Source organism: Trifolium pratense, linkage group LG5, assembly GCF_020283565.1.
Source record: "Trifolium pratense cultivar HEN17-A07 linkage group LG5, ARS_RC_1.1, whole genome shotgun sequence".
Taxonomy (NCBI): Eukaryota; Viridiplantae; Streptophyta; class Magnoliopsida; order Fabales; family Fabaceae; genus Trifolium; species Trifolium pratense.
Window position 1 is genome coordinate 32905917 of NC_060063.1, and position 11650 is coordinate 32917566.

Genomic DNA, 11650 nt, shown 5'->3' on the forward strand with positions numbered 1-11650 from the left:
ATATATATATATATATATATATATATATATATATATATATAAATCCTAGATAGTTGTGGAATTGTCTATCTAAACCCTAATCCATAAACCAATGAAAACCTTCCATTTAGCCACATCATCCACATACATCCATTTAATGTGGGGTACTAATTGTAATTATTATTATTATTATTATTATTATTATTATTATTATTGTTTTGGGTTATTATTCATTTTAAATTTTTTTGTTCATTTTATTATTTTGTGTATTTTATTGTTTTTTTTTTCAAAAAAGTTAATGTTTTTGCTAATAATATTTTGTCTAATCTTTGTAAATATAAGGAGTTGGTCGATTGTCAAGACTACTTTCTAATGTTAGTAAAAAAAAAAGATAAAATAAAATTTATTAATGGTTGTTATGCCCCGTGTTCTGGTAAAAAACAAGGGGGTTTATATTATTGATCAAATGGTGTGATTACACTCAGTTCAATCCCAACAACCCTGGGAGTTTAATAAGTCAGAATTCGATCAGAACATAGGGGGTTTGTATTATTCAAGATTGATAATGGATACAAGTATGATTAGAGGAAAAATTGATTGACTTTACAAGAATGAAAGAATTGTGTCTTTACAAGAATGAAAGTATGGTGAAATAATATTTTGTCTAATCTTTGTAAATATAAGGAGTTGGTCGATTGTCAAGACTACTTTCTAATGTTAGTAAAAAAAAAAAAGATAAAATAAAATTTATTAATGGTTGTTATGCCCCGTGTTCTGGTAAAAAACAAGGGGGTTTATATTATTGATCAAATGGTGTGATTACACTCAGTTCAATCCCAACAACCCTGGGAGTTTAATAAGTCAGAATTCGATCAGAACATAGGGGGTTTGTATTATTCAAGATTGATAATGGATACAAGTATGATTAGAGGAAAAATTGATTGACTTTACAAGAATGAAAGAATTGTGTCTTTACAAGAATGAAAGTATGGTGATTTCTCAGAATGAGAGCCTCTCTAGAATCAGTAAAAAATCCCCTCTTCTTCTCTTGAAACAGACCCTCTTTATAGGCAAAAAATCTCTTCTTGCTTCTTAAGTAACTGCCTTGCTTGGAGAGGAATTCATGGGTAGTGGGCGGTTTCTTTTCCTTCTTCTCCAAGCTTCTTCCTTCTTCTCCAAGGCATGGTGGATCATCATGTGTTTTTCATGGTTGTTTTCACGCTTCTCCTTTAGATGCTCCCATTGGGCTTTCTTTGTATTGGGCCTTAACAAATCACCTTTTGGTCCATGGCCCGGTACACAGCCCCCCAAGCACGAGGCTTCGGGAAGGCGAAGTGCTTTTAATTGAAATCACTTGGCGATTATTATGCCTCGGCGTTGTTCTATGTCGCCTATTTGTTGCCGACTTATATTCTTCGTTTGCTTGTCGCCTTATCCTTCCTTTTGTTGTTGATATTTCTTAGCTAATTTGTACGCCCTTCTATGACTTTTGAATATCTTGATGTACGCCATTTGTGGCTTTGAATATTGTTGTCATTGTTTCTTGGCGACTTTGAGCAAGTTAGCGAGTCGCCCTTCCTCTTTTTTCATTGTATTTGCATTTTCAAGCTAGCGTTGTCACCAATCTCGCCTCTTCGTCTTTCGCGATTCGTCTCGCCTGTTCCGTTGTATTTGCATTTTTACGTTGGCGTTGACAACAATCTCGCCTGTTGCCTTTTTGGCGATTGTAAATGATTCGGCGTCATTATGACTCGCCCTTCTTTGTTGTAGTTGATTTTCGTACTGCCAGGCTTGCACGCCTTATTTTGTGACTTCTTGGCAATTTAAAAAGAATTGGCGCTGCTCGGAGTCGTACTTCCACTATACTTTGTGTCTGGTGTTGACAATAATCTCGCCTTTGAAAATTTTTAACTTTGCACCTGCAATGTCTTTAGCTCTTTAAATATAATTATATATCATTTATGAATAACTTTATACCTGTTGTCATTTGGCGTTATAATGAATCGCCTTGCTTTGGTTGTGTGTAAGCTTTTTCTGGCGGTGTTGATAATCTCGCCTTTCTTTGCTGTATCTTTTTCTGACGCACCCAACTCGTAAGACTTACAGGTAACGCCAAGGCCTCGCAACCTTGTTTAATTTTTCTTTTTCTGACGTACCCAACTCGTAAGACTTACAGGTAACGCCAAGGTCTTGCAACCTTGTTTAATTTTTCTTTTTCTGACGTACCCAACTCGTAAGACTTCCAGGTAACGCCAAGGTCTTGCAACCTTGTTTAATGTATCTTTTTCTGACGCACCCAACTCGTAAGACTTACAGGTAACGCCAAGGCCTCGCAACCTTGTTTAATTTTTCTTTTTCTGACGTACCCAACTCGTAAGACTTACAGGTAACGCCAAGGCCTTGCAACCTTGTTTAATTTTTCTTTTTCTGACGTACCCAACTCGTAAGACTTACAGGTAACGCCAAGGCCTTGCAACCTTGTTTGATTTTTCTTTTTCTGACGTACCCAACTCGTAAGACTTACAGGTAACGCCAAGGCCTTTCAACCTTGTTTGATTTTTCTTTTTCTGACGTACCCAACTCGTAAGACTTACAGGTAACGCCAAGGCCTTTCAACCTTACATTTGGTTCAGAGCTTTCATATGAGTTGATCTTGAATAATTTTTTGTTCAGAGTCCGCAGCTTAATCATGATTACTGCAAATAAGCTTTGATACATTAGAGGTTCAACGATAATAATATATGAAAAATAAAATAAACGAAAATGATACCGCCACGGGCGGTTTGTTGCGGCGCTCCTCGCCTAGCAAGAAAAACAATTATGTTTTGGCGTGGCGAGACTGAGTTCCATTGCGGTAGTTATCGCGGAATATGTTTCAACCTGAAATATTAGTTGGCGGATTCTATCTCGCCGAGTGATAATTATTGAATTTTCATGTTAATTTTCCACATTTATTCGTTGTCCTGCACTATGATTAACATCAATGAATCAAAATAGAAATCATAGGTGAATAAACTAAATTTCCTAATCAAGATTTCAAAAGAATAAATTTCAAAGAAGGTGACATTATAGCAAGTGCTTCAAGTATCTGCACTAAAAACAGGTCGGTTAATAATAAGTCTCATATACTCCATTAGTTTTGCATGTATGATTAATTTTAATTAATCGATAAATGAAACAGATAAAAATGTGATACGTAGAAAAAGCATATTCATGTTAGTTATAAGTAAAAAGCAAAATACTTTGTAAGAAGAATACTGATTTAGTTCTTAACCGAAAAAATGTAGAAACATATGAAAATTTTTATACTTTCTCTGTTGGTTATATTTGTCTTGGTCATTTTAATTTAAAGTGTTGACTTATTCTACTTATCAGAGTTGAAGTTCTTTCATGCAAAAGTTCTTTCATGTTTAAAATGTTTACATGAGGTCTTAAGAAAGTTAGTTCATACAATCACACAAAATATTTTATCGTGTGCTAGAATAATTTACAGCAGGGTTAAAGATATCACATATCAAATAAGCACAAACAGTTTTGAACCAAACAGAACAGCGATTCTTGAATTTAGATCTTGTAAAGTGGCACACCAAGAGAAGAACAAGTCTCATTCTAGTGATTAACCTTGAAATACATAAGTACCGATGCTCTTTTCTTTCACTCATTGATGGGATTATTATTATTATTATTATTATTATTATTATTATTATTATTATGGCGATAGAATGTGATTCATGAACTATAAATTAACCATGTTGATAAAACCGATAACGTATATACGCACAAATAATATATTATCACAATAGAGAGAGCGAGAACTATATGATTAAGTGGTAAGTTAGAGGAAAATAACATTAACACCTGGATCGGGAGTGCCTAGCAACAAAATGATCGACAGTGAGACGATGATGTTGGACGGTAATTCGGTGGCGACAGTTCGGCGAGTTAGATTCACAACAACTATGGCGACATCATTTCAATTCAAACGTGACGGATCCGATCTTCTAAGTTGTATTTGACCTTTTCTTATTCCAAGCGTTTCATTCGTATTCTCCATGTCGCTTGTTGGTCCTTTCAAATTGACTTCTAAGTTGAGAACCCTATGTGCTCGCGGGAGTGATTTCCTCATAAACCTGGCGACGATGTGGTGTTTCCTATACGAATCAAACTATGACACGGCGATTCCTTCACAAATCCGACGGCGACGCGACGGTTCCTTCACAAGTCTGACTGTGGCGATGCCATTTTCTCCCCAACCGACGGCGGCGGCTTCGTTGTTGCCGCCTGGAGCTTGGTCAACAGCGCCCATAATGAACACATATGGATAAAGCTTTCTCTTTTAGTGACACACAACGTGACGCGTGAGATTTGGAACAAAACACCATCTGGACTGCGAGCAGAGTCGCGATAGAGAAGATAGTGGGCGGACTGGCTAGCAGTTTCGTGTGTTCGTGGCGGCGTGGCGGTTCTTGGATGGTGTGCGAACAGATGCATGTTCTCCAGCCATGTGGAGATGTTTAATTTTTGTCTAGATTGATGTGGTAGGCTGGGATCAAATGATTTTACCGCAGCCCCACGGTGGGCGCCAAAATGTTCTGGTAAAAAACAAGGGGGTTTATATTATTGATCAAATGGTGTGATTACACTCAGTTCAATCCCAACAACCCTGGGAGTTTAATAAGTCAGAATTCGATCAGAACATAGGGGGTTTGTATTATTCAAGATTGATAATGGATACAAGTATGATTAGAGGAAAAATTGATTGACTTTACAAGAATGAAAGAATTGTGTCTTTACAAGAATGAAAGTATGGTGATTTCTCAGAATGAGAGCCTCTCTAGAATCAGTAAAAAATCCCCTCTTCTTCTCTTGAAACAGACCCTCTTTATAGGCAAAAAATCTCTTCTTGCTTCTTAAGTAACTGCCTTGCTTGGAGAGGAATTCATGGGTAGTGGGCGGTTTCTTTTCCTTCTTCTCCAAGCTTCTTCCTTCTTCTCCAAGTTTCTTCCTTCTTCTCCAAGTCATGGTGGATCATGCTTATCATGTGTTTTTCATTGTTGTTTTCACGCTTCTCCTTTAGATGCTCCCATTGGGCTTTTTCGTATTGGGCCTTAACAAATCACACCCTGGTCCATGGCCCGGTACACCCCGTATGATTTTTATCATATTCGATATTTGAGTATGAGTTAAGTTGGTTTATCTTTGCTCCAATGAGTTTCAAATTAATATAAATGTCAAATTCGATGATACAGTAATTTTTTGGTAAGAGATAATGATGTAGTTTATCCAACTCAGAATCCTTCAATGAGATTTATAATATAAATAAAAACTTATTTTTTAACATCGATTGTTTTCCATGGTCAATTATATGTTATCATTTCCATAGTTATTTTGAAGAATGAATTAAAGATATTGCTAATCAATGTTAATGAAAAAGATACCAAAGTAACTTCAAATGTGATGTATAAATAAGTTTTTTAAATATATATATATATATATATATATATATATATATATATATATATATATAAAATTCCTAGATAGTTGTGCAACCACAAATCTAACCACAATGTATGAGTATGACGACAAACCATTTTCATAGTGACATAACAATTTATGGATTACCAACTTATATTGGTAGATGCAATAGGATCCATTGTAATATTTTCGAAATGTATAAACACATCTTTAATATCTATCTTATATTTACATCACTTTTATTATTATTATTATTATTATTATTATTATTATTATTATTATTATTATTATTATTATTATTATTATTATTATTATTATTATTATTTTGTTGTTGTTGATATTATTATTATAATTTTCATAATACTTATTGTTTCAATTTATACGAATGATTTTTCAACATTATAATATAAAATACCGTATAACACCCGTGCATCACGGGTGTGGGACTAGTATAAGTTAAAAATAAACTAAGTATTTAATGTTAAAATAATAATTATCATAAAAACGACGGGGAATGTACTCATCCAGATATTTACAAGCTCCCTAAAGCAAAGAGCAGAAACAGATTCATTGTCTTTATAATCCTGCTAATTACATAAACTGATAGTCTTCAAATCATTTTCTTCTTATTTGGAAGTAATCGCTGCTGTCTCAACCATAGACAGGTACTCAGTTATGGCTTCCCCTTCAATATTAACTTCAATATCATAATCAGTAAAGGCATCTCCGTTAGCTATATCTGCAGAAAGCTCATCTTCCATTTCCACATCCCTTTCGTCTATTTCATTAAGATCTTCAACCTCATTCATTAGGTCTACAATACCAGAACTAGCAGTTTCTGGCAAAGGATTAGATGAACTTCCACCACCATCGGAAGCTGCAGTTGAATTCACTTGAGGTTGCATATTCTCCGCCAATGGTTGTGCTGTCAGTCTTTGCAACACTTCTTCTAAATTGCCGCCTTCCTCAAAAGCAGCTACCACTGCAAAGAAGTATATCAAAACACAAAAAAACACACCTATATATCTATAACTAGGCTTCACTTTTAGCACATTCTGCTTGCTTAAAAACTAAATAACTTATGTACCTCTTGATCTTTCAAAACCCATTTGCACAACTTTTTCAATTGCAGAATCTTTTGCTTTCTTCTGTCTTTTCATTTTCCTTGACTCAATCTTAACCTTCATGTTGATTAAAGTAAATAGAAATATTGTTTGAAGTTGCATAGAATTTGGTTAAGACATGTTGTTACCTGTAAATCAGAATTAGTTTCTGGATTCGTCAAATCATCCAATGCCTTCTGAGTATCATTTTCATTTCTTCTAAGGGCTTCAGCAGCAAGCTCCTTCTCAAACCTGCACGAATAGCAGTAACAAGTTTGACTAATGTGAAGTTTTGTAAAACACCTTTACACAAATAGTCTATTAACCTTGTCTAGCAAAGATTGGCAATAAATCTTAAGAATTTGTCTATGTTAGAAATGCATATATATATGCAATCATATTCACAGATGCCTTAACATGAATAAATTATAAGTAGCATAAGCAAAGGCTGATAATAGGCACTTAAACCTTCTTGACGTTATTAGCAGCTAATATACTATTTTAAATCAATGAAGGAATAGCCTTTTCACAAATTACAAAACCAGTGCATCATATACAACACTAAAAACCTCAACTCTGAAATTCCCCAGAGTTCCCCGTGGGGATTATCCGTTCGGAGCTTCGAAGTTGGAGAATTGTTTCTCCATGGGGACGGGGATGGAGGGAAAAGTTCCCCACGAAGACAGTTTGGAGTGGGGATCGGGGAAGTACCTTCCGCCACCGCGGATTCCCCAACCTCGACCATATTATTTAAGTTATAAATATAATATATAATAATATAACTTTACATGTTTTTTTTTTTTTTTTTTTATATTTTTAATAAAAAAAATAGTTAAGCTAGAAAACCAAGAGTCATCATTACAGTGATCATCTTATTTTCTTGTTTCACTACCCAAGTAACCCTAAAAAGCATACCAAGTACATACATAGTGTGCACACTACCTACTCTTATTTTCTTTGTTATTGATGGAAAATGTGTTTTTATTTTTAAAAGATGGAAGATGCAAAATATATGTATTTTTTTATAAAAAAAAAAAAAAGGAAGAAATAACAATACTAGTGTCATGCTTGTGCTCGAAAAGTATAGAAATTTTGTTAATTTTTTATGTTCGTGGATACCATGGGGATCTGTGGGGATGGGGAAGAATATTCCCCCGTGGTGGGGATCGGGGACGGGGACGGGGACGGAGAACAAATTTTGGGGCGGGGCGGGGAGTGGGGAAGCATCCTCCGCACATTCCCTGCCCCATTGACATCCCTGACTAAAATAACACTCACCCAATAGTGACCAATTCCTTCAGTCTCTCCAGATCCACGGCCTTCTTTAAGGGGGTCACCCCATACTGCTTTTGTTCCCTGGAAAGACACTGTTCAGAAACCGAGATAAAGAAAATGAAAAGTCAATAAACATCAAGTTGCACCCACCAGATTTCATCTCTCCTTTTTAAATCTTCCTCCCTTTTTTGCAGTTTCTTTGCCTTCTCCTCAACAAGGAAATCAATGGCACCCCCAACATCTTGATTGTTCATTCGCAACGCTCTCTTTGCATTACGTTGACTGTAGCCCATGCTCATGACAAGTGATAAGGCTTCAACTGGCACTTGCAGCTGCAACAAAATAGAACATTTTATAAACCGAGTTAGATCCATTATGAATCTAATGTAGGCAGTGTTATTTTAAATTTGTAAAAGACAGAATCCATGATTCAAACCCGTGACCTCCTAATTACACGAAAACTCTAATTGTCACATCAATGCTCTCCTTCATTATACACGATAGTAAAAATTAAAGTATGTTATATATCACGCTCTTCAGGTAGACTATATGTTCCTTTTCTTCTTTGAAAGAGAAAATGAGACAGCACGGGCATATAAAAGGAAACAAAACTGGCTATATCAATCAAATTTGAAAAGAAAAAAAAAAAAACTGAAAGCAGAAAAAAGCTCAATTAATAACGGAACCTTAAAAAGGACTTGATATATTTGATTGCTACCAACTATTGCGGTGATCAAACAAGGAGACAGATAACTGGAAAATATTTACACGTTGATTTTTTCTAGTCAATTTATCGCAATATGCTATAATACTTCAACCTACCTGAACAAACTTTGCTCTTGCAGAAGCTAAAGCTTGCCTAGATTTTTCCAACTGACCAGTATGAAATGCGACCACCCCTTCAAGTAGCTCTAGTCTCAAATGCCTATGTACAAAATTTCAACCAACTAAAAACGTAAGAAATAAATACTGATAATTAATCTACTTTTAATTGCATCCCAGTAGTTTCAGAATTAAAAATAAAAAATAAACAATGCACCGAAATAACTCACAATGCAACTTCCGGATAGCGACCACCTTGCAAGAGTCTGAGGCGGAGAGAATCCTTCCCATGAGCACGTTCAATTCCTGCCCTAGCCATTTCAAGGCGCTTCCCTGCATCTGATAGCCATCTAATGTCTCGTAGCATAAAGTAGCACCATACCATGTCAATTTGCAGTATTGGAACATTGTCAATAAGCTGAATAGACAGAAAGACAGAAATTGGGGTTATTAGTTTCAGAGAGGTTAGGAAGACATACAAAAAGGAATTTGGCTAAAGGTCAAGAGAACACTGAGAAGATTGAAATATCAACAATAAAAATATTGATAAAATACATGCATAAATATAATAAACTTTCAAGATCCATTTCTTCACGTTCTTGTCTGTCCTACAATTTCCTGACTTTATTAGGTTAAACTGTTACAGTTACCCAAGTGATTCAACATCTTATTTAAAATGCATATATATACCAAAGATCTTGTTTGGGGTTGGGGGAACTATTGCAGTTGTCAATTAGATTTGAGGGAAAACAATTAGAAATAATGTTAGACAATTCCATTAGTTAGTTGGTTACAACTAGATTAGTTAGTAGACTTATGTACTTAAGAGAGTAGAATATCACACTGTATGTAAATAAGGGAATAGGGGATATGTAGACCCTCAAAGTTCTGCAGAGTTGCTAGCTAAGGGATTTTCCCAATTCTTGTAATAAAAAACTAGTGATGACTATTTAAATAGGCAGCTAATAAGCAGTTTATGTGAAACAAATATATAGCTTAAATAAATAATTGGCAGGTAAATTCTGTTATATGCCAAAATGCAAATATAGTCTATAAATTGGACTACTCACCTCAATGACTTTAGGATCACAAATAGAGAATGACTCCTGAAAAGTAAATTACACAGGAATTCTTTAATTAATGGCATGAAAAGATTAATTAATTAATTTTAATAGATATAATATATAAAAACATCAAACAGTTCAAAAGTTTTGAAAATGTTTCATCTCAACATCTTATTAAAGCTGCTTTGACAAAGTGGATCCTTGCCACTCTGCTACCCCCATCCTTCTAATAAAAAGTTGAATTTCAGTAAAAGGTAGATGGGTTTGTGCACAGTCAACACTTTAAGCCAAAAGGGCTCTAGCGAGAGGAGACAAGTTTGAGATATAACATAAAAACCATCAATGTATCATGATAGCTTAACCTTGTTGAATAGATTGTTGGTTAATGAAAATGTTTAACAAAAAAGGAATTAAGACAGAAGAGAGAGGGCAGGGCAACTGTGCAGCCTCATTAATTATAAGCCAAAGTAGAACCAAATTTTTAATTTTTTAGCAAAACTTTCAACATTATAAAAAAAGATAGCAAATAAATCATGTTCGAAAACTCGGCATGTACCCTATGAAAGCGTTAACTTAAATCAGACAATTCTCACAAGTTAAGGTGCAAATTCGGCTTGTTTGCAGCAAAATATAACCCTTATCAAGATAATTAAATTAATAAGGAACTGACCTCTCCCATAGTAAGCACTTCAAGTGCATCTTTGTAATTTCCCCCTTTGATAAGATGCTTCCCCTTTGCATGAAGCATGAGTCCCATCATTACTGCCCTGTCAAATGATAACTTGATCATCACTTCAACAGCCAAAATGGTATATTGTCCCTTCATAGTTAAAACCCTCCCACTGATAAAAACTAATTTCATCTAGATGCACGAAAATGCCACAAGGGTTTATACCTCTGATCAATCTCTGATCCTAAGCGTACTTTCTGTCCACTTTGATCTTCAACTTCTATGCTAAAGTCTTCCAGAGGTAATGAACCATCTGCATGCCGTTCAGCCAATGCAGTCGCAGCAGCCCTGTTTTGCATAATTCAACTAAGCTTCAGAGAGAGTAATAATTCTAACATAGTATCTATCTATTGAGATACTAGCTAATATTGATTGTAATCAGATTTGTTGGTATTCTTTCCTTATCATTACCTTTCATAGTTACCTTAGTTAATGGAAATTTGATTTGATCCCAAAATTATAGGATCATAGTTCTCTTTAGATTATATCTCTCAAGTATATAAATGCTTCTGCAATGTTCTCATGTATATAAATATAATAATATAAACATAAATCCCTTCGACACAATTTTAGGGACATTGCTAACTGACTGACTAATGATAAAAAAAAAAAATTAACTTAGTTCCCATATAATCAATTTAGTTCCCATATAATGAACTGCAATCTACTACTACTTCATAACACACATTCAATAACTAATTTAACCACTACATACATCATATTCAATTTCAATTAAACATGATTAAAAAATATATATATATAATTTTGAAACAGAAGAGAAAATTATGATAACCTAATACGTGCAAGCCTCTGAGAGCTTTGTTCTTGGACAACAAGGGAGTGACCTTGTTGAGGAGATGAGAGAGTAGCGAGAATCTTGGAGTTGTTTTTGACACCCAATTGAGACAAAGTTAGGGTTCCATTGTGGTGGTGGTGGTCATCGTCATCTTTGAGAATTCTACCGGCACATATGAGGTTGATGAAGTGAGGGTTTTCGCAATTTGATCTTTTAGCAACTTCTTCACGTAAACAAGATATGGTCCAATTCTCTAAATTCACTTCTTCTAATACACCTGACCATGTCCCAGCAATCTTCAATTTCGCCATCATCTTTTGCTCGCTCGATTTCCAGATACCGATGATCGTTTCTCTCTTTCTCAACTACTGACTCTAGTTTTGGTAAACTCTTTCTCAAATAATAA

The 11650-nt window shown here is 34.9% G+C and overlaps 1 protein-coding gene across 1 annotated transcript; it reads right to left on the reverse strand.

Moving 5' to 3' along the window:
* Positions 1-5922: 5922 nt before the first annotated feature.
* Positions 5923-11650, reverse strand: LOC123884603 (NEDD8 ultimate buster 1). Its single transcript, XM_045933739.1, has 11 exons — positions 11242-11650; positions 10614-10736; positions 10389-10485; positions 9725-9760; positions 8885-9072; positions 8655-8757; positions 7983-8164; positions 7836-7913; positions 6707-6809; positions 6542-6635; positions 5923-6436 (listed from the first exon to the last, which is right to left on the reverse strand). The coding sequence occupies exons 1-11, from the start codon at positions 11556-11558 to the stop codon at positions 6081-6083; spliced, it is 1677 nt and encodes a 558-aa protein (XP_045789695.1). The 5' UTR covers positions 11559-11650; the 3' UTR covers positions 5923-6080.